The sequence below is a fragment of the Sapajus apella genome, unplaced genomic scaffold (assembly GCF_009761245.1).
Source record: "Sapajus apella isolate SASKATOON/1434 unplaced genomic scaffold, GSC_monkey_1.0 scaffold12, whole genome shotgun sequence".
Classification (NCBI taxonomy): Eukaryota; Metazoa; Chordata; class Mammalia; order Primates; family Cebidae; genus Sapajus; species Sapajus apella.
The window spans coordinates 35,496,605-35,520,406 of record NW_022436952.1 but is presented as its reverse complement, the minus strand read 5'-3'; the positions used below and the strand labels follow the sequence as shown (position 1 = coordinate 35,520,406).

The window sequence follows — 23,802 nt, the reverse complement described above, 5'->3', positions numbered from 1 at the left end:
AAGTAGTAAGTCTTATGTGAAAAGCAACTAAATTTTAGTAGTTTTTTGTTTGATTGGGGGATTTGGAAATGTCATTGCTACTGCACAATTCTTACTCTTTCAGAATATGAGGAGAAGCATATTTTACTTGACACTGAAGACTGTTGTTTTGTTGTTATTGTTTGTTTTTAATGAACTCTTTTTTTTTTTGAGTTGGAGTCTCACTTTGTTGCCCAGGCTGGAGTGCAGTGGCACGGTCTCAGCTGACTGCAACTCCGCCTCCTGGGTTCAAGCCCTCCTGCCTCAGCCTCCTGAGTGGCTGGGATTACAGGCAGGTGCCACCACACCAAGCTAATTTTTTGTATTTTTAATAGAGACAGGGTTTCACCGTGTTGGCCAGGCTGGTCTCCAAGTCCTGGCCTCAAGTGCTCTGCCCGCCTCAGCCTCCCAAAGTGCTAGGATTACAGGTGTGAGCTACCACACCTGGCCTTTTAATGAACTCTTAGTAAGATTTTGTGAGGATTTGTCTACAACCTAGTTATAGCATGGTTGATATTATGCCTAGGGTATTAAGGGAATCTTCTGATCTTGCATGCTGACGTAATTGCTTTAGCCTTAACTTACTCAACATTAGGATCTTTTCTTTTTTCAAATATGTAAGAAAGGCTAATTTCAGATACCTTTCAACAATTTTTGCACCTTTGTCACTTTTTCATAAGTGTTTTATTAAGTCTTCAACTAGCTAATATTTGAAGATATGTTAACTTTATATTAACTTACAAAGTATATCACATAAAATATCCCCACTCTTATCTAGATTTTATCAAGCACTCACCACTTATCTTTGTGCTCTTGCTGTTTCTGGGTAGATGGAGTAGAGAGAGGAATTACTCACCATCTTGCATTCTTCTTCCTTTCTTCTCTGCCTTAAGAATGGCAGGAGAATTGCCTGAACCCAGGAGGCGGAGGTTGCGGTGAGCCGAGATCGCGCCATTGCACTCCAGCCTGGGTAACAAAAGCGAAACTCCGTCCCAAAAAAAAAAAAAAAATCAAAAAAAAAGAATGGCAGTGTAGGCCAGACAATGTGGCTCATACTTATAATCCTAGCACTTTGGGAGGCCAAGGTGGGTGGATCACTTGAGCTCAGGAGTTCAAGACCAGCCTAGGCAACATGGCAAAACCTTGTCTCTACTAAAAAATTACAAAAAATTAGCCAGGCTTGGGGGCATATGTCCCGTAGTCCCAGCTACTTGTGGGTAAAGATGCAGGAAGATCACTTGTACCCAAGGAGTTGAGGCTACAATAAGCCATGTTTGCACCATTGCACTCTAGCCTGGATGACAAAGTGAGATCCTATCTTTAAAAAAATAATAATAAAAGAATGGCAGTATAGGAAAAACTATGGTTGGGCACATAGGAAATTAAAGTAGTCTGGACAAAAATTGACTGGGTCTGGTGCATAAAGTTTTTTTATCTGTTGGCTTTTTTTTTTTTTCCCATAAATATTCTTTTAGGAACTTTTCACATTTTAAATCCTTCTCTTTCATAGGCTAACGACTTATTTAGATGTACAGCGGTGCCTGGAGTATTTGGGATATCTAGGCTATTCGATATTGACTGAGCAGGAGTCTCAAGCTTCAGCTATTACAGGTAAGTATCTAGACACTATTCAACTCATGATTAGAGATCTTTTTAAAGACTCCACTTTCAAATGTAACAAAGAGTAAAAATAAACTCATCTTCATTAGTCCTCCATCTACACTCTATTAGTTTTCCTCGTGATCTGGTATTTTCTTTCGTGTTGAGGTGCTTGATTTTATTGTTTATGAAAAAGAAAGAGTAGAGACTGCTTTTTGTCTACTCCCTGGGGATACTCCACTGATGAAAATGAGGAAGAGCTATTACTAGTCGATCTTGCATTTTAATTTTCTTTAAACATTAAAAACAATGCCTGTTAACTTGTTTTCTGTATTAATACATCTTTCACAGATCTTGCAATGTAGGCCAGGCATTCTTGCCAAGCAATGTGCACCACTTGAAGTAAACCATAGGTGTGGAAATAAGTTAAGGAACTGATCATTTCAAGAGTTTCTTATACCCCAATTGGTACTTTTATATATCTTAATGTTAAATAATGTGTCACAATATGGATGTTCTGTAACTTATTTAACTATACCATAATATGTATTTTTATTATTTTCAGTTTTTTTCTATTAGCACTAGTATCTCTGGTGAGGTCTGTTGTAGTTCAGTCTTCGGGTATAGCCTAAGGAGGTCTCTTTACCTCAGGAAGGGATGCCTGCTCTCCTGATGACATAGCATTTTTTCTGGCCTGCCTCTTTTACAGTTTACATTAGAAAGACTGGCTAACCCCAAAGTGTGTGTCCCTTTCCCTTTTATGGATCCATCTCCAAGAGAGTGCAGATTTGAAATAGCATATTGTAGTTTATAAAATGTGACAGTTTATCACAGAAAAAATTAGATGGAATATAATCTTGGCTATATTTTTTTTTTTTTTCTTTTCTTTAAAAAAATTTTTTTTCTTAAAGACGGGGCTTCACCATGTTGGTCAGGCTGGTCTTAAACTCCTGACCTCAGGTGTTCCGCCCGCCTCGGCCTCCCAGAGTGCTAGGATTACACGCGTGAGCCACCGCGTCCGGCCAATCTTGGCTATATTCTTAGTGATTTTCATTCCTTTGGAGAACATTTTCCCTATGAAAATATACTAATTTTATGATGAAATAAATGTTTGATTACTAGAAATTCACATTCCAGTCAACTTGCAGAAGTGCATTTTTTCCACTAAGTGGGGCCCTTCTGCATTCTGTGCACTTCATTCACATACAGCTTGACTGTTGTACAGTGTGTTTGTTTATAGATCAGATACTTCATAAAAGTGATAAGCGGCCGGGGGCGGTGGCTCATGCCTGTAATCCCAGCACTTTGGGAAGCTGAGGCAGCAGATCATGAGGTCAGGAGTTTGATACCAGCCTCACCAACATGGTGAAACCCCGTCTCTACTGAAAATACAAAAATTAGCCGGGCGTGATGGTGTGCATCTGTAATCCCAGCTACTTAGGAAACTGAGGCAGGAGAATTGCTTGAATCCAGGAGGTGGAGGTTGCAGTTAGCCAAGATTGTGCTATTGCACTCCAGCCTGGGTGACAGAGCGAGACTCTGCCTCAAAAAAAAAAAAAAGAAGCAGCAATGCCCTATTTTGCAAAAGGTGGAATGGAGGCTCAGTGAATCTAAGTAGTACATATTTAGTGGGGTTCTTTTTTCCTTTTAGTAACAAGAGATAAAAAGATAGACCTGCAGAAGAAACAAACTCAAAGAAATGTGTTCAGATGTAATGTAATTGGAATGAAAAACTGTGGGAAAAGTGGAGTTCTTCAGGCTCTTCTTGGAAGAAACTTAATGGTGAGAGTTCTCATAAAATTCAATTTTATTCAACAAATTTTTATAGTTACAAGTTTACATAATGTTTTTATAGCCATTGACCTTTTTAGATAATTATTAGAACTCAGTGGCCTACATATATTAGTCAAGAACAGTCTAAACAATAATCCTGTTGAACTATCTCTGTTTTATTGGTATTAGCTATCATTTGTCTTTTTTTAACCACTGTTTAAATGGACATTAAACGACTGTGGATGTGAAGGCACCTAACATAGTCCTTGGCATGAAGTAAATGCAGAGTAAATATTTTGAATTGAATATTGATACCGGGCCTGGTGGCTCACACCTGTAATCCCAGCACTTTGGGAGGCCAAGGCAGGTGGATCACGAGGTCAGGAGTTCAAGACCAGCTCAGCCAAGATGGTGAAACCCCATCTCTACTAAAATACAAAAATTAGCCAGGCGTGGTGGTGGGTGCCTATAATCCTAGCGACTTGGGAGGCTGAGTCAGAGAATTGCTTGAACCCTGGAGGCGGAGGTTTCAGTGAGCCAAGATTGCACCATTGCACTCCAGCCTGGGCAAAGAAGCAGACTACATCTCAAAAAAAGAATATTGATATCTAGTTCTTACTACTCCCTTGAGTAAGAAGAAGGCTGACATGTCATGTTTCCTTTCTTCTTCTTCTTCTTCTTTTTTTTTTTTTTTTTTTTTTTTTTTGAGGCAAGGTCTTGCTCTGTTGCCTAGCCTGGAGTGCAGTGACATGATCGTGGCTCACTGCAGCCTTGACTACCTGGGTTCAGGTGATCCTCCCACCTCAGCCCCCTGAGTAGCTGGGACTGCAGGCGTGAACCGCCAGGCCTGGCTAATTTTTGTATGTTTAGTAGAGATGGGGTTTCGCCATGTTGCCCAGGCTGGTCTCTAACTCCTGAGCTCAGGTGTTCCTTCCACCTTGGCCTCCCAAAGTGCTGGGATTACAGGCATGTGCCACCACAACCTGCCAACATATTTCTAGATGAGTATTATTCTAGATCAGACCAAATTATAGTATAAGGAGGATTGCCAGCAGGTGGCTCTAGAATATACTTTGAATAATACAGATGCTTTCCTTCCTTTTTAGCTATTGCATGTACTTTATGCAGAACAAATATGCCATCTTTTATTTTAGGGCCTAAGAACTAGGAAACAAAATCAGTATCTCCTTTGTACTGATAAATAGTACACAGTTAGGGAAGAATGCCCTTTTATTTATTTATAACACACACACATGCACAGAGGTGTGTATGTGTATTGTTGAAAACTAGTTACTATAGATACTGAGATTTTCGGTTCTGTTTTCAGAGGCAGAAGAAAATTCGTGAAGATCATAAATCCTACTATGCAATTAACACTGTTTATGTATATGGACAAGAGAAATACTTGTTGGTAAGAAATTCTGTGGCATACGAAAATTATTAATTATTGGGTACATTTTTCTTTAAAAACAAATTGGCTCCAGTTGAATGACTCTATGTAGGACTTGCATATGATTTTTTTTTTTTAATTTAATGTTTTTAGAGATGTGGTCTCACTATGTTGCCCTGGCTAGCTCTTGGGCTGAAGGGATCCTCCCACCTCAGCCTCCCAAGTAGCTGGGACTACAGGCATGTGCTACCATGCCAAGCTTGATTTTATTTTTTTCACCTGGTTTATTCATTAGAATTTTTAAGTCTTTTGATTTATGTGATGATTACACAGGTATAGATATAAGTAAAAATGCATCTGTTGGTGCACTTAATTGTATATTAGCTACACTACAATAAGAAAGTTGAAAAAAATGAGCCTGGCCTGGTGGCTCATGCCTGTAATCCCAGCACTTTGGGAGGCTGAGGCAGGTGGATCACCTGAGGTCAAGAGTTCAAGACCAGCCTGGCCAATATGGTGAAACCCCATCTCTACTAAAAATACAAAAATTATCCAGGCGTGCTGGCATGTGCCTGTAACCCCAAGTACTTGGGAGGCTGAGGCAGGAGAATCGCTTGAACTCAGGAGGCGGACATGGCAATGAGCCGAGATTGCGCCACTGCACTTGGGCGACAAAGCAAGACTCCATCTCAAAAAAAAAAAAAAAAAAAGGCTGGGCACAGTGGCTCACCCATATAATCCCAGCACTTTGGGAGGCCGAGGCAGGTGGATCATGAGGTCAGGAGTTCGAGACCATCCTGGCTAACATAGTGAAACCCCCGTCTCTACTAAAAATACAAAAATTAGCTGGGTGTGGTGGCATGCACCTGTAGTCCCAGCTACCCGGGAGGCTGAGGCGAAAGAATTGCTTGAACCTGGGAGGCAGAGGTTGAGTGAGCTGAGATGGCACCACTGCACTCCAGCCTGGCAACAGAGCAAGACTCCATCTCAAAAAAAAAAAAGAAAGAAAATTGAAAAAAATGAACTCCCCTTTTACTTTCTTTACTTCTATTTTTCTTTTCTTTTTTTTTTTTTTTTAAGCTTTAAGTTCTGGGATACATGTGCAGGTTTGTTGCATATGTATACATGTGCTATGGTGATTTGCTGCACCAGTCAACCCATCATCTAGGTTTTAAGCCCCACATGCATTCGGTATTTGTTCTAATGCTCCCCCTCCCCTTGCTCCCCAGCCCGGACAGGCCCTTGTGTCTGATGTTCCCCTCCCTGTGTCCATCATTGTTCAACTCCCACTTACAAGTGAGAACATGCAGTATTTGCTTTTCTGTTCCTGTGTTAGTTTGCTAAGAATGATGGCTTTCAGCTTCATCCATGTCCCTGCAAAGGACATGAACTCATTCTTTTTTATGACTGTATACTTCTATTTAAAAAATATATATTTTCTGTACTATTGACTAGAAATTAATATGAAAACCATACTAGTGCTTGGTAGTTTATCTGTAATCTGAATCAAGTTTATTTAGCAGGGAAGGGAATATTTAACAAATATGTTAGCCTGGAAAATGTGTGGGCTACTCAAGGCACACTGCCCATGGGTTAGCCGTGTTCTGCAAGGAGCAATAGAAACAAACAAACAATAAAAAAAGTATGAAAGAAGGGCTGAAAAGACACTATGAAATACAGTAGAAAGTGGTTATATGCTGTCTATGGAGCCAGTCAAATTTCAGTTTCAATCCTGGCCCACCATTGGCTAGTTATATAAACTTGGAGAAGTGGCTTACTCTCTCTAGCCTGAATTTCTTATTGTCAGCTAATATGAGATGCTCCTAACCAGTAATAGGTACTGGAAAAAATTCATTCTCTTTTCTTTTCGGAAATAGTTTATTTTGCCAGATGATCTCATTGAATTTCATATATATTTTACTGTTTTTTTTTTTTTTTTTTTTTTTTTGAGATAGACTCTCTGTTGCCCAGACTGGAGTGCTGTGGTATGATACCGGCTCACTGCAACCTCCATCTCCTGGGTTCAAGTGATTCTCCTCACTCAGCCTCCCCAGTAGCTGGGATTACAGGCATGCACCACCACCTGTGGCTAAATTTTGTATTTTTTGGGGAGGCAGGTTTCGCCATGTTGGCTAGGCTGGTCTCAAACTCCTGGTCTCGGGTGATTCATCCACCTCAGCTTCCCAAAGTGCTGGGATTACAGGCATAAGCCACCGTGCCCAGCCTCATATATATTTTACTCTTTATGATAAAAGCTCGTTAGTTTCATATTAAACATTGTTTGTTGCCTCTTCTCCTATAAGTAGAGCTCTACATATCAGTCAATATAGTTTACTGTTCATTTTCCTGTTTTCTTAACCTTACACTATTGTTTACAAATTCATATTTTTTTATGTCTCTGACTATGCATGCTGTAATAGTGTTTTATTTGGAATATATTAGTTACTTCTGACTCTACACTTGCCCTTTCATCTCTCAACAAAGATGTACTCTCTTATATAACTCAGTACTGACTTTTACTCTTTTTTTTTTTTTTTTTTTTTGAGACAGGGTCTCACTTTGTTGCCCAGGCTGCAGTGCCATGGCGTGATCTCAGCTTACTGTAGCCTCCACCTCCTGGGCTCAAGCAATACTCCCACCCCAGGCTCTGAGTAGCTGGGACTACAGGCATGTGCCACCAAACCTGGCTAATTTTTGTATTTTTTGTAGAGACAGGGGTTTCACTGTGTTGCCCAGGCTGGTCTCAAACTCCTGGGCTTAAGCGATCTGCCCACCTCAGTCTCCCAAAGTGTTGAGATTACAGATGTGAGCCATAGCGCCCACCCCTGAATTTACTTTTGTTGGAGATCATTATCGTATCATAGATGGGATATTTAAGAAATTTTGTAATAAACACTGAAGAGTGGCAGTGAAACAGAACAAAATGACCTTCCTGTAAAGAGTCATTTGCTTTTTGTTTTTGATTAGTGGGGAGAAAAGGTGGCATGGTAGAATGGTAGAAAGAAAATAGACTTGAGAATCATATCTGAGTTTAATTTTTGGTTTGATGACTTCTTAGATGTGTACCTTGGGCAACTGACTTAATTTTTCTAGCCTGTCTCCTTATCTGTAGAATGTAAACAATGCGTGTGGCGGGCCTGCCCCCAGACATTAGTCACTCACTAATACTAGCTTCCATAGAATCTGTTGTTTTGTTTCTTTGAGACAGGGTTTCACTGCTGTCACCCAGGCTAGAGTACAGTGGCGAGATCTCGGCTCACTGCAAACTCTGCTTCCCAGGCTCGTGCAATTCTTCTGCCTCAGCTTGCCCAGTATCTGGGACTACAGGCACACGTCACTGCACTTGGCTGGCTTCCATAGAATCTTAATCACCATTTTTAGTCTACAGAATCAGAAGATACTTGTTCGTCTACACTTATAAAAATGGCCTGAAAAGTTATGCTTAACCAATACTTTTAAAGGTAGAAAGTCCAGGGGAGGAAGTAATAAGCTATCATGACTTAATATATCAGTATTATGATACTTATACTTTTCATTATCTTTTTCTTTTACAAGTTGCATGATATCTCAGAATCGGAATTTCTAACTGAAGCTGAGATCATTTGTGATGTTGTGTGCCTGGTATATGATGTCAGTAACCCCAAATCCTTTGAATACTGTGCCAGGATTTTTAAGGTTTGTTGCTTCTACAGACTATGACTAAATGTAACTTCATACATAATAGTTTTGAATTCTGAAGCATATGGAGGAGACAGTATTACATTTTTAATTGGTTATGTCCAGCATGACTGCAACTGTATAAACACACATATCAATGTATGTGCTTAAGCACTAGAGGTGGTATGAAAAAATGAAGGTAGTTTTTATGATAACTTAGGTGGATTTCTTTATATTTCAAAATGTTTAATGTGTGTTTTAAATTAAATGTATTTTTTAAAATTGTAGTGAATCTAAAGAATCAGTGTAGGTCTATTTTGTCATCAGCATTGGAAAAGTGGTCTGGATCTTATTTATTATGTGAGATTCACCTAGACTACTGCCAATCTTTGCCTTTTGGTTCATTTTTTTTGCTTTGAAACTATTGTTGCTTGGCCTATCTAGAGAAAATGGTTCACATTTAAATAATAATTTTTGAACTTGTTATCAGATTTTGATTTCATTTTTTATTTCATAGCAACACTTTATGGACAGCAGAATACCCTGCTTAATGATAGCTGCAAAGTCAGACCTGCATGAAGTTAAACAAGAGTATAGTATTTCACCTACTGATTTCTGCAGGAAACACAAAATGCCTCCGCCACAAGCCTTCACTTGCAATACTGCTGATGCCCCCAGTAGAGATATCTTTGTTAAATTGACAACAATGGCCATGTATCCGTAAGTACTTGCTCTGTCTTCATTTTCATGGTGCATGGTTCATAACATTGCATGCCATTATTAGCCACGAAGGGATTATCTTTGTCACATAGAAATTGTTCAGCAACAGAAAGATACTTTGTAATGAGAAGGTACAAATTTGAGGAAATGCAAGTTTGGTTTGAATGCCATAATAAAATGATATAAACAGTGCTTCTGGCAATATTTGTATATGTTTTAGCAGGCTGTAACTATCTTAATAGGATAGTACAATAAAAAATTGTGCATTAAAAAATAGTTTTAAAAAATATTTTAAAACTATTTTTTAAAATATTAAAAAATATTTAAAAAATTTTTTAAATTATTAAAAATTATTTTAAATTTTTAAAATATTTAAAAATTTTTAAAAATTTTTTAAATGCCACCCAGCATTAAAAAATAGTTTTACTGGAATAAAATGGGGTTGGCATTATGTACTTTTAGGTTTATAAGGCATTTCCATATGAACAGAAAGTTCATTTTTATATTTTTCTGTTATTGACCTTCGGTATATGAAGTTTTCTAAAATGTTTTATTAATTTATGTTGAAATTATGGGTATGTTTGAGTTCAGGATGTCTTTTTAAAGTGCTGTAAAGAGTATTTGTAATTGGAATTTCTATTGTAAAAATGTTTTGCATTAAGTGTTATGAGCTACAAATTTCATGTACATTTATTATATCTCTATACATGCATATGCACAAGCACATAACTGTGGTCATCTCTGTAGTTTACTAACTGCCTTAAAATTGCATGGTTCTTAATGGCATTTGCCTCAAGTAGTGTGTTTGTATAAATTCTGTTTTGTAACAAAATAGTTTTTCAGGCAGTGCGTTTCTCAGGACTTCATAGCTTATTCTGCTTATTCTTATGTTAGTCTCTAAATTATTTTTCTTATGAAAACTACAGTGTAAAATAGAGTAATAATCAAACATTGCTATGAACCAAGACTGACATTTTTCAAAAAGGTGTTAATTTATACAGATTTTTAAAATCAGAGTTAACTTTACTGCTATTCTATTACCTAATACTTTTTTTAGATGCAACAAATCCTTGAATTTCTATTTGTATTCGAAAACAAGTCATTCCTATTATTATAGAATAAGCAAAACCTTATTTATGTTTTATTTGCTTTAAAACTCTCATGTATGTTATCTACAGAGAGGATCATTACAGAGACAGACTCTCCCGAGACATGGGCCACACTGATAGAATAGAGAATTTGAGAAAAATCTGGGTCTTTCTAAAAACTGCTTTGTAAGTTACTTTTTCTTTATGACTTCTGTGGGATTTTGTTGATATTTTCTTAGAGGATGACCAAATCTCCTTTCTTGCCATAATTAACATTTAGTAATTATGTAGAAACGCACTGCTTGGTCAGGCTTCCTGCCTAACTGTATATTATGTTGTCTTCCTTTACTATATAAATGTACTTCTTTAATCTTGTAATTACAGTAACTGCAACTATGTTTTTACATCTGCATCTTTAAAACATTTTACTGTAATTCTTTCGTGTGTGTGTGCATGCGTGTGTTATATGATAAATGTACATACATGGACACTTGTTTATATGGTTATTCCCAAACTACTTCTCATGAAGCATCTCCCTGTTGCTAAGCATACTTTGCATCTCTCCTTTTTGGTGGGTAGAGCCTTGTGTATGTTGAAGAATCAGATTTGATTTATAAAATAACAGGTGGATTCCAGTATGACAGCTGGCAGTGACTTAGTAGCAGTGATTTGTTCATCAACACAAGTCAAAAAAAATGAAAAAGAAATGTCTTGAGCCTATATAAGTTTTTTTTTAAATTAATTCTTGTTTTTCTTCATGTTGGGAATTAGGCATTATTGGGATGCTGCTAATCGCCACAACCATGCCACCGTGTGCTGTGGTCTCATCAGATCTCACAAACTAAGCCAAGTCAGATTGGGCCAGTCCTTTGACTGAGAAGCCTATAAAAAAGTGTTCAGGTGTTACAGGAAGTGATGTCATTGATTCATCAGTTGGCGCTCTTCTGAGTGGGTTCTGCACCACTGCCTCTTCATGGATGGTGTGATGGCTTTGTATGAATGAGTGGCTCTGACCACTGAACAGTCATTAGAGACACCCCCTACTTTGATAGTTAGAGCCGAGGTGAAATGGGTTGCTCCCTGTGCCACCACCAACTAGTGCAACTCTGCTCAACCAGAAAGGAGTCAGAAAGTTTCCCTAAATTTCACATCTAATATCAATTGGATCCTTTGTTGATTTTTACATCCTTACCCAGAGTTTCATACTGTCATACTTAGCTGCTGTGTTTGGGTAGCAGATGAAATCATCCCTATATTTTATTTGAGTAGAAATTTATAAAGCACCTTGATTTAGTTCATTTGAGAGCCAGGGTGCTTGATGAATTAAAGACATTGTTGTTCACATCTTCTCAGAGTTGAATATACTCGTCTTTTGAATCAAATGATTTATCATTCTTCTCCTTCCTGGTTTTCAGGCATGTGTGTATACTGAGGGAGGAGGAGGAGGAAATAGTTATTTAAATGCTAGCAAACTTTGTCCTTTTGGTGGGTGCTTATGGCTTACTCAGTTTTTCTTTTAATTTATATGAGGGTGCCATCTATCGCTGTGCATATTTATTCCACAAAAGTTCATGTAATAATAATTCCATCACCCCTCCAGAAAAGCAAAAGTATTAGCCAATTTTCTCTAGATTTTCTATAGGGAGGGAGGAGGAAGCTATTACTGTTTGTTATGTTTTTGGTAAATGTGGAATTCTGCACAACTTTAGCATGCCCCACACTGTCCTTTTCCTTTCTACAAAGAGTGTTGCTTATGCCTAAGTCTTTTTTTTTTAAGTTGGCACACCCTGACTTGTGCCATATTTGTAAGAACTCAACTCCTGTCCTTCTGTGTGTTTTCGCAGCCATGCCCGGTTACGCTGTATGTGCACCTGCAACAGGTGTACATTTTGCATCTGTCAGAACTTCCTCAACTCAGACTTGCTGCAATCTGTAAAGAACAAAATCTTCACTGCAGTTCTTAACAGGTTCTTAACTTTATTTACTGGGTACCAGGCATTCTGTTAAAATACGAAAGAAAAAAGCAGATAACTATTTATGATATAGATACTCACTACAAAGACAAGCTGACTGATGCCCAACTAACTTCCACTAAAATTCTCACTGTGATGACAATGTTTAGTTTCGGAAGCATCCTTAATAATGTTTTAAAATTAATAGGTATATTTAGAGGACTATAAAATAAGATTTTGGATAAGTTTTTCATAAGGAAGATAAAATATCTTTCCTATTAAAAGATAATATGTATAGGGAAATAAAAATCTTTGGCTGTGAGTTATAGAACTAGATTAGGACTTTTGTAGTAAGGAAAAGACACATTGATTCCAGATGAAAGATATTGTATTATACTGTACTCAGCTTACATTGAAATAATATATCTCATTAAAACTATAGTAATGCAAACAGTATTTTGGGTTTGAAAAAATATTCTATTCTTGAAACCACTTATAATTATAATCTACTTTTAAGTACCTGGAGTGTTTATTTGAAAGAACATGGTTTCTAGACATGAGGATAATAACCAGCTTTAAGAACTCAAAGGAATATGGAAAAGAGAAAAAGATCTGTAGTACTGGTTTTTTAGGTCTTTATAATTGAAACAAAAATATGAACTAATCTTATAAAGTAATATGCTTTTAAGAAAGAGAAAAAAAAGGATGCATATATTCCCTCAAAGCAATAGTCTTGGAAGGTTGTATTCTTATTCTGATCATGCTACCTTTGTTCAAGTCACTTTTGCATTTTTTGAGCATTTAAGAGCTCAATACTAATTTGTACCTGATGTCATATTTGTATGTGTCTAAGGATGAATTAGGTTTTTGAAATCATTTAAAAGTCATTGGGAGCTGGGCTTGATTAAGATGGATGATCAAGCTAAGTGTTCAGTTTTGGTTAGAAATGGGTCAGTTATTTGGCTCACCATTGGAAACTCACTGAGGGCTAGACTTTAACTGTATCAAATGATCATAGTTTGTATCCACCAGCAGTATAGTAGATGTGTCTATGAAACAGTGAGTTTATTTCTTCTGTGAGTCAGAAACAGTGATTTTGAAGGCATTCTAAGAGTTTCAGTGATGTTTTGAGCACTATCAGCTCTGGAATAAGAATGCAGCCATCTCAGGTAACTGCTTTGAAGGGACCACCACACTCATTTGGTGGCAAAGTTCTGCTTCTGTGCTTTAGCACCTTGTAAAGTAGTAACATAGACAGATTCTCTCACGATGACTGATGGAAAATGCAAGGCTAGTTCAAACCAAACAACACTCAGGCACTCCAGTGTTGGGAATTGTTGAGTTGGAAGAGAATCTAGAATTCATCTGGCATAGCTTCCTGTTAGAATGCCTTCCTGCAAGCCTTCCTGAGAGAGTGCTGTTTATCTGCTGATGGCTTGCCTCATTGGAAAAGGTTTTTGCTTTTGCTTTTATTTTTTTTTAACTAAATGTTTTCCCTATAATTTTCTCTCTTTAGTTTTAGTTGTGCCCTTTAGAACAACATACGACTATTCTACTCCCTCTTCAACATAGCAATCCTTCAGGCATTTGAAGACGGCCATCATGTCTCCCCTAATTTTCTCTTCTCCAGGTAGAACATCCCCATTTCTTTCAGCCTTTTCTTAAATTAGATGGTTTAGTGAACTCATCAATCCTGGTTGTCTTCATCTGAAAGCCCCTTAGGTTTTCACAGTACCTCTTAAAAGGTGCCACCAAGAATAGAAAACAGTGTTGCAGTTGTAGTGTGACTAGTCCAGAACTGTGGGCAGCTGTGTTCCACAATCAGGACAGCATCTGTCTAGGGCATGAATTAACTTTTTGGCAGTCCCATCCCACTGTTAACATATATTATCTTGGGGTTAATTAAAATCAGATGTTTTTCGTATGAAGAGACAGATGTCCCTTCCTTTCTAATTGTGTATTTGACATTTTTTAGTTGATGCTTTAAATCTAAATGCAGATACATATATCTATTAAATGTCATATTCTTCTTTTGATCCATTTGTTCTAGCTCAGTCATTTTAAACATTTCTGTCATTTGTCCCATGGTATATCTCTCTCAGCATTGTGTTATTTGCAAATTTGGTAGATATGTACTGTCTTTCAAGTTACTGATAAAAAAATAAGGTTGAATACCCAGAGGTTGGAGAAAGAGAGTGCTAAATTGAGCAAGCCCTATAGTATTCTACCAGAGCACTATTTTCCTCAATGATAGGTTCAAAATTCTTGGGGAAGGATTTTTCATTTAATGAAAAATATGTTATTATCCAGCCCATATTTTATCTTCCTGTCTTATCAGAGATTTCATGAAAGATTTTTCTAAAATCAGCATATGATTTCTTCCACATTCCTCTGATCTACCAATATCATAATTTTATCTAATTAGCAAGCAACATCTATTTGATGTCTTATTTTGGTGAACTCACCTTGGCTCCCCGTAATTGCTGATCACAAACCACCTATTCTAGAAACTCTTGATTGTCCATAATTACAGATTGATTCATTGTCTGTGTCTCTGGTGGCAATTTTATTCCTAGATTGGTTTAGTCAGCTTTCAAATGAAATAGGATGGATGTGCATTAAATGAATGCTGTTGCGCATAGTAAATTATACAGTGGTCCTCAAAGAGAAATCAGTAAGTTTTAGTTGTATCTGTTTATAAACTGGAAGTAATTTAATGGTAATGTCAGCACACATCCTGACATCTGGTAATCATGAATGGAAAGAATGAAAACGACAGGTAGAGGAACCAGTGTACTTTTCAAACAACTCCTTCCTTATCCTTGTTTGTATTTTAATTTATTTAAGAGAAGCACAGTGGAATTTTAGGGGGTCTGTACTGGAGTTTCTTCTAGTTTATGAAAGCTAAGTAAGACAGGTAGGTGGGGTCCAAAAGCCCAGTGCCCACAGGTCCTGGATGGATAATGTAAAAGAATAAAGGTGGCCAACTATAAGAAACAAGGAGAGGTGGAGACTGCAGCAGGCACTGTCTAAAAGAGGCAGCCACCACTCAGCTCTGGCCGTTTGCTGTTGCACAGGCCTGGTGTCGCCAGATTTTCTGGTATTATAAGAGACTGGAAATCAAGGCTTTTGTGTGAAATTTCCTGATATTTAAAGATTAGCGATTAATTAACAAATTTTTAAAGTACTGATCAGAACAAAGCATGTTGACAGTCCACCAGTTTGCAACCTCAGTCTTAAGTTATGGCCTAGTTGTGAAAATGGAGGCCAAGAAAAAGGACACGTATAGAGCAAAAATGTCTCTGTTCCCATCACCACCACCATTTTACTCCTTTCCCATGAAAAATTTGAAAAAGTTATTGGGTGGTGGGATGAGAATGGAACCACCTTTTCCTGTTACTTCTCAGGTTTAAATGCAGCTGTTGCTAGTTGGTCACTGTTGGTTTCCTGTGTTAGAGATATCCTAATGTTAAGCACAGAAAAGATGGATTGACTCATTAAGTAAAAGCCATATAAAATTTTTTCACTGTATTTTGTTCATAGGGAGGGTTCCCAACTAGCACTAGGTCCTAAGTCTTTGTTTTAGAAATCAGAACTACCATGCTTAGTGTTTGATTTAGAATTATAAAAGAGCAGTTCTAAAAGGCTTGTCTTTTTTTTTTTTTGGAGATGGAATCTCACTCTGCCGTTTAGGCTGGAGGGCAGTGGCGTGATCTCAGCTCACTGCAACCTCTGCCTCCCGGGTTCAAGTGATTCTCGTGCCTCAGCCTCCTGAGTAGCTAGGACCACAGGCACGTGCCACATTGCCCAGCTAATTTTTGTATTTTTAGTAGAGATGGGGTTTCGCCATGTCTTGAACTCCTGACCTCAGGTGATCTGCCTAACCTCAGCCTCCCAAAGTGCTGGGATTACAGGTGTGAGCCACCTCGCCCAGTCATTTTTACTTAGGTAAAATGTTTCACTGAATGTCTGCAAAGAATTAAATTAGTAGACAAGTATTGGTCTCAAATCAGCGCATTGTTTTAGTGTGCTTGTAAAAATTTTGGTCACTGAAATAGAAATTACTATCAGATACGATACATGTTTGAGGCCACGTTCTCTTACTACCCTACTCTCTCCTAACCCCACCTGATTTGATTTATTCATTCAGAATACTTAATTTAAATACCTGCTTTGGATAGGGACCTGCTGTGAGCTGGGGCAAAATTTGAAACTGAAGAAGATATGGAACCTGCCTTTAAGCATCTTTCTAAATATTATGTCTCTAAGAAAAACATTTTTTAACTTTGGTTATATTTTCAGTGATGTTAGTCCTTCATGCTAAAAAGGAAGGTGCTGTATAACCTGATAATGAATTTAGGCAGTTTCAAGAGGTTAATTTCTGCAATTGTTTTTTCCTTTTACAAGAAAAAATTGTGTTTTTTCTTGCACTTATTTACTAATGCTATATATTTTAAAAATAGAAAGCACTAATACAAAATTTTTTATTTCCAATTTAATTGAATGTATATTGACTTTGGCATGTGAGAGTAGTATTAAACACACATCCATCTCACATGTAACCCTACTCTTCGGTAATTATGATCTCACTCTTAGATCTGGATAGGGTTATGTTTTTCTTTAGACTAATTTATGAATAACGGGAATTCTTTGAACTTAAATACATTTGGAGGATGATTAACATGTGGTCAGATGATTTTAATCTTTGGGACTGCTTTTATTTCAAGTGGTGTAAATTACGTTACTGGAGAAAAAGACCTTTTGAATATATTTTAAATATCTTTTCAATTGGAAAGTGATTACATATAGATGAGCTTGATTGTTGGTTTGAACTACCCAGGATTTTTATTTATTAAGTATTTATTACTCTGACTTGAGAACACTCCTACTTTGCATGAGAATGTTACTAGATTGTAGTGTCCCGTGAACTTTAATTTGTCCTTTTTTTTTTTAGGTGTTTGTTTTCCTTTGTTTGTCTATGTCACTTACTCATTTTTTAATACTCTCAATCTCCTTCCCAGATAGGTTTCAGTGTATAATCCCACCACTTCTTCTAACCTATTATTTAATCAAATATTACTTATTTTATAGTTTATTATTTGGGTGTGATTTCCTTTGTGCATATTTTGGTTCTAGGATTTCTTTCATTCTGTTATTTGCATTAGCCATATTAGTTGTTGGTTCATGTTACATCTTAAGTTCAGTAGCAGCAGTTTATTTTGACAACCAAGTGCATAATTCACACGGAATATTTACAGAGACCGATAAGTATGATGGATAGACATCATACCTGTCGTATTTTTACCCCATTTATAATGTCTTTTTAGATTAAATATGTGTGACTTTTATTTTAAGCCACTCATTAATGACTTAACTTCATTTATCCATATTGCTTTAATAATCACCCAAGTTCTTCCTTTATGTAGTTAGAATTAATTACCTAATAGAAGAGCCCTTTGTTGGAGGAAGAATTTTATTGTCAGAATAAAATGAACTGCTTTTTCATAGGATTGCCTTATGAAGAGGATGGGTTCCTAAAAGTCTTAATGTTGTTAAATGTTGGAAATCCAGGAGTCCTTGGGATATTACGTTGTAGTAAAATACTGTATCCAAGGAAGTCCTGCTTTAGTTTCTTATGAAACTTACTTGTTCCCTTGTATGAAGGTCCTTATAAGACTGCTTGTGAATTTGTATACATAGTCATATATTTAAAGTTATACAAAAGTTTATATTACATATTTTCATTAAGCTTATAAGCGTAACTGCTGCTGCTTATAATTTTTAAATTTTTTGCCATGTGGTTAATATATTAAAGGACATGACAAGGTGAAGTTCACCTTATCTGATCTTTAAGTATCACTAGTTAACATATAGATATTGGAGCATTTCCTGTGTATTCATGATCATCTGTAAATTCGGATTCTTCTAATGCTTGGTGAAGCATTTCTTGACATTGGTGCAAACCTGTGGTCCTTTCCCAAAGTATGATCCTATTTAGGCATGCTCAGTTAACAGCTTGCTTATGGTTTGTGTTGAAGCTGGTAGACACTGTTATTGAGTCCTTAACCTATTTTGATAAATATGCTATTAAAATATTTTATGCCCATTTTTTCAGTTAGAATTATCCTTATTAAAATTGTTGTTAGCAGTAATGGCATTATTATTAGAAGTAGATATAGAAAATACTTTAACAGATTGAAACATCTAGAGACATAAAAGTAGAGAGTCCAGAAGGCTTTTTAAAATTGTTAATACTTTATTGAGTTTTTTTCTTTTCTTTTTTTTTTTTGAGATAGAGTCTTTGTTGCCTAGGCTAGGGTACAGTGGCCCTATCTCAGCTCACTGCAACCCCCACCTCCCAAGTTCAGTCAATTATCCTGCCTCAGCCTCCTCAGTAGCTGAGATTATAGGTATGCACCACCACACTCGGCTAATTTTTTGTATTTTTAGTAGAGACGAGTTTCACCATGTTGGCCAGGCTGATCTCTAACTCCTGACCTCAGGTGATCCGCCTGCCTCGGCCTCCCAAAGTGCTGGGATTACAGGCATGGGCCACTGTGCCGGGCTTCAGAAGACTTTTTTTTAAGTAGAATATTTGAAAATAGAAAAGGGCCAAGCTCAGTGGCTCATGCTTCTAATCTCAGCACTTTGGGAGGCCAACGTGGGAGGATCACTTGAGCTCAGGAGTTCGGGACCAGTCTGAGTTATAAAGTGAGATCCTATCTCTACAAAAAGTAAAAAAAAAAAAAAAAAAAAAAAAAATTAGCTGGGTGTGATGGCTCACACCTGTGGTTCCAGCTACATAGGAGGTTGAGGTGAGAGGTTTGCTTGAGCCCAGGAGGTCAAGGCTGTAGTGAGCTATGTTTGTGCCATTGTACTCTAACCTGGGTGACACAGTGAGATCCTGTCTGAAAAAAAAAAAAAAAAAAATAGAGCTGGGCACAGTGTTTCATGCCTATAGTTTCAGCACTTTCGGAGATCAAGGCACTAGGATTACTTGAACCCAGGAATTCAAGACGAGCCTGGGCAACAAAGTAAGATCCCTGTCTCTACAAAAAAATAAAAAATGGTAGCACGCACTTGGGGTCCCAGCTACATGGGAGGCTGAAGCTGGAGGCTCATCTGAGTCCAGCAAGTTGAGGCTGCAGTGAACGTTTGTGCCACTGCATTCCAGCCTGGGTGACAGAGCTACCCTGTCTCTGAATAAATAAATACAGAAAAGTTTACTGTAGTTTGGTGACCTCAGTATAGATTTCAACTTGAGATACATAATTACAAATAAGAAAAAGCTAATATGATATCTGCCCTGATAGCTTTAGATACATGCGCATTACAGTTATATTGGTTGTTTTAGAGTATTATCTCAAAATCTATACCTGAGATATAGCCATGGATAGAGTTGTAAAAGTAGAAGACCATTCACATTCGTGCATTTGTACATCTCTTAGTTGTATTTTTGAAAGAATAAGATGGTGAGATGAGAGGAGTGAAAATAGGAAATTCAAATACGTTTCTGAGAAATTGTGTGGGAAGACTGATAAAAATGACTCTCTGAGTAAAATCTCTCAGTTTTGCTTCTTCTGAGTATATTCTTCTGAACTTATCTTTGCCTCTGCAAAATAGCTTACAGTCTAAGACAAGATTAGTTGATATCTGAGTAACACATTCTGAATTCTTACCTTTCATCAAATTTTAATTTTTGCAGACTGTTTATTTTTTCCCCATCGCTCAGGCTGGAGTACATTGGTGCAATGTCAGCTCACTGCAACCTCTACCTCCCGGGTTTAGGCAATTCTCCTGCCTCGGCCTCCCAAGTAGCTGGAATTACAGGCGCCCACCACCATGCCTGGCTAATTTTTTTTTTTTTTTTTTGAAACGGAGTCTCACTCAGTTTCCCAGGCTGGAGTGCAGTGGTGTGTGTGTGCGTGCGTGTGCGTGTGCGTGTGGGTGCGCGTGCGTGTGCGTGTGTGTGTGTTTTTTGAGACAGAGTCTTACGCTGTCACCCAGGCTGGAGTGCAGTGGTGCGATCTCGGCTCACTGCAACCTCTGCCTCCTAGGTTCAAGCAATTCTCCTGTCTCAGCCTCCCAAGTAGCTGGGACCACAGGCATATGCCACCATGTCCGGCTAATTTTTACATTTTTAGTAGACACAGGGTTTCGCCATGTTGGCCAGGCTGGTCTTGAACTCCAGACCTTGTGATCTGCCTGCCTTGGCGTCCCAAAGTGCTGGGATTACAAGCGTGAGCCACCGCACCCAGCCTAATTTTTGTGTTTTTAGTAGAAACGGGATTTCGCTCTGTTGATCAGGCTGGTCTCTGACCTTGTGAGCTACTGCACCCGATCTTTTTTTTCTTTTTTTTTTGTATTTTTAGTAGAGATGGGGTTTCACCATGTTGGCAAGCCTGGTCTAGTAGTTCTGACTTCAGGTGATCCACCCACCTCGGTCTCCCAAAGTGCTGGGATTATAGGCTTGAGTCACTGCGCACGGCCAGTTTTGGCAGACTTTAATTAATTAATTTATTTTAGAGATGGAGCCTTGCTTTTTTGCCCAGGCTGGAGTGCAGTGGTGTGATCAACTCACTGCCTCTATGAACTCAGCTCATGGGCTCCTTCCTCACCCTCCCTAGTAGCTGGACTACAGGCACACACCACTGTGCCCAGGTAATTTTTAAATTTATTTTTTAAAGAAAGCTTTTGCCCAGGCTGTTGCAGACTTTTAGATCTCTGTATAGTTTTTATATCTCAGATGTGAACAGATTATAAAAAAATTTTCAACTGGAGTATTTTTAAATACCTTATTTGGGAATAACTAGAATGGACTGAATTCCCTTAAACCCTTCAGAATTTTATACCTTATATTGCTAAATATTGCAATTGACAACATTTCCTTTATTTATTGTTGGTTATATACATTGGGCCAATAAAGACTTGGAGTTTTTTGTGTTTTTGTTTTTGTTTTGAGACAGAGTCTCTATCACCCAGGCTGTAGTGCAGTGGCATAATCATAGCTCACTGCAGACTGGAAGTCCTGGGCTTGAGCATTCCTCCCACCTCAGCCTCCCAAGTAGCTAAGACAGGCACGCACCTCCATGTCTGGCTAATTTAAAAAAAAAAATTGTAGAAACAAGATCTGTGTTGCTCAGGCTGGTCTTGAACTCCCGGCCTCAAGCAGTTCTCCAGCTTCAGCCCCCCAAATATCTGGGATTACAGTATTAGCCCCTGTGCCCAGCCAGATCGGTTTTCACATTCAGCATAAGTAGCAGAATTAATTAAAAACATTTTGTTTGCCTTTGCACTAAAGATATTCAGTGCACAGGTACACTGGAATTTTGGCCAGTCTGCATATGCTTTGTGTGACTTCACACAGTTATTCATTTAACCCTTTATTACCTGAATTTTGCAACGTTTTTTTCTTTTTTTTTTTTTTTTTTGAGACGGAGTTTCGCTCTTGTTGCCCAGGCTGGAGTGCAGTGGCGCGATCTCGGCTCACCGCAACCTCCGCCTCCTGGGTTCAGGCAATTCTCCTGCCTCAGCCTCCTGAGTAGCTGGGATTACAGGCATGCGCCACCATGCCCAGCTGATTTTTTGTATTTTTAGTAGAGACGGGGTTTCACTATGTTGACCAGGATGGTCTTGACCTCTTGACCTCGTGATCCACCCGCCTGGGCCTTCCAAAGTGCTGGGATTACAGGCATGAGCCACCGCGCCCGGCCGCAACGTTTTTTTCTTTCTGCATTATTAAGTAGCAGCCTTACTAAAACTCAAGTCTAGATGTATTGGTTGGCTCCTACACCTGTGTCAAGGAGAACTTGATGTCTGATACATTTATGGGCCTTCAGCACTTCTAAGCCAGAAAGCCAACATCCCGGACACAGGAATTTTCACCTAAGAGCTTGAGAGCTCAGAAAACTGCGAATGGTTAGTTAAGGTTGTGCTCATCACTTAGTCATTATTTCTCATGTTCTAAACAGAGATACTGCTTAACTAAGTGATCTTACTCCACATAGAGTAGGAAAATTTGGTGATTTTGGTATATCACCAGGTTAGAAAAAACCCTTCATACATAGGCACACATATACATTTTTGACCTTGTAACATTTAATTCTGGAAAGTCTGTCTTAAGGAAAACATCCTAAATAATGGAGAAAAATGTTACATAGAAAGTCTTTTTTTTTTTTTTTTTTTGTAGTCACAAATTAGTGGAGATAGCCAGGTTGAGCATGGTGGCTCATGCCTATAATCCTAGCACTTTGGAAGGCTGAGCCAGGAGGATCACTTAAGGCCAGAAGTTCAAGACTAGCCTGTGCAACATAGCAAGACCCCATCTCTACAAGAAAACTGAAAATTAGCCAGGCCTGTTGGCACATACCTGTAGTCACAGCTACTTAACGTGGCCGAGGCAGGAAGATCGCTTGGCCTTAGGAGTTCAAGGCTGCAGTGAACTAGGATTGCACCACTGCACTCCAGCCTAGGTGACAGAGCAAGATGCTGTTTCTGAAAAATAAAATAATAAAAGGAGATAGCCAGCAGTCAGAGAATAGAATATGATCCAGCTATTTAGAATGTTTCCATAATTGATGAAAAAGTTCATACATTATAACAAGTGTAAAAAATATGTAGAATTATACACACGTTGTATTTGCAGCTGTGTAAAAAATACATAGAAAAAGTCTAAAAAGGGCCAAGCACAGTGGCTCATGCCTGTAATCCCACCACTTTGGGAGGCCGAGGTAGGTGGATCTCTTGAGCACAGGAGTTTGAGACCAGCTTGATCAACATGGTGAAACCCCATGTCTACTAAAAATACTAAAAATTAGCTGGGCATGGTGCACACCTCCGTAATCCTAGCTGCTCAGGACGCTGAGGCACAAGAATGACTTGAAGCCGCGAGGCGGAGGTTGCAGTGAGCCAAGATCGTGAGACTCTGACTAAAAAAAGTCTAAAAGAAAATATCTGACATTTTAATTGGTTGCCTTGGGTGGCATTAATTTTTTTCTTACTTTATTTTCTAATGAGTGTATATTTTTCATATTTGAAAAGAAAGTAAACTTTAGAAAGAAAAGCTATGCAATAAGATACTACAGGTTATTCTAAGATGATATTTTCTGTAAGTCATTTTAAAAGAATTATGCTTTTGAATTGTAGAAGAATTATTTCTGCTTAAGTTTAGAGATGAGCCAGAAGCAGGATGGGCATGGTGGCTCATGCCTGTAATCCCAGCACTTTGGGAGGCTGAGCTGGGTGGATCACTGGAGGTCAGGAGATCGCGAGACCATCCTGACCAACGTGATGAAAACCCCTTCTCTACTAAAAATACAAAAATTAGCTGGACGTGGTGGCACACACCTGTACTCCCAGGCTACTTGGGAGGCTGAGGCTGGAGAATCGCTTGAACCGGGAAGGTGGAGGCTGCAGTGAGCCAAGATCGAGCCAGTGTACTCCAGCCTGGTAACAGAGTGAGAGTCCGTCTGTCTAAAAAAAAAAAAAAAGAAAAAAGAAAAGAAAAGAAAAAAGAAGCCAGAATCTTTATGAAACTGTTACTTGCCTGTATTTGAGAACTGAAACAACAAACATGAATCAGTTTTTGATACTTACAGAATACATG

General features: G+C 38.2%; 1 protein-coding gene across 8 annotated transcripts in view; it reads left to right on the top strand.

Moving 5' to 3' along the window:
• Nucleotides 1-23,802, top strand: part of RHOT1 (ras homolog family member T1) — a 70,735-nt gene that overhangs the window by 41,098 nt on the left and 5,835 nt on the right. For 3 of the 8 annotated variants that reach the window (XR_004269749.1, XM_032280922.1, XM_032280924.1), the window contains exons 14-20: nt 1,529-1,629; nt 3,269-3,399; nt 4,718-4,801; nt 8,336-8,455; nt 8,955-9,157; nt 10,336-10,431; nt 12,090-12,212. Coding sequence is in view for 6 of the 8 variants with exons in the window: in XM_032280922.1 (XP_032136813.1) it covers nt 1,529-1,629; nt 3,269-3,399; nt 4,718-4,801; nt 8,336-8,455; nt 8,955-9,157; nt 10,336-10,431; nt 12,090-12,212 (858 nt within the window). In the remaining 2 variants the exon portion in view is untranslated. Of the gene's footprint in view, nt 1-1,528; nt 1,630-3,268; nt 3,400-4,717; nt 4,802-8,335; nt 8,456-8,954; nt 9,158-10,335; nt 10,432-12,089; nt 12,213-13,713; nt 13,828-23,802 lie in introns of all 8 variants that reach the window. The other 5 variants (XM_032280923.1, XM_032280925.1, XR_004269750.1 and 2 more) reach the window with 4 other exon arrangements.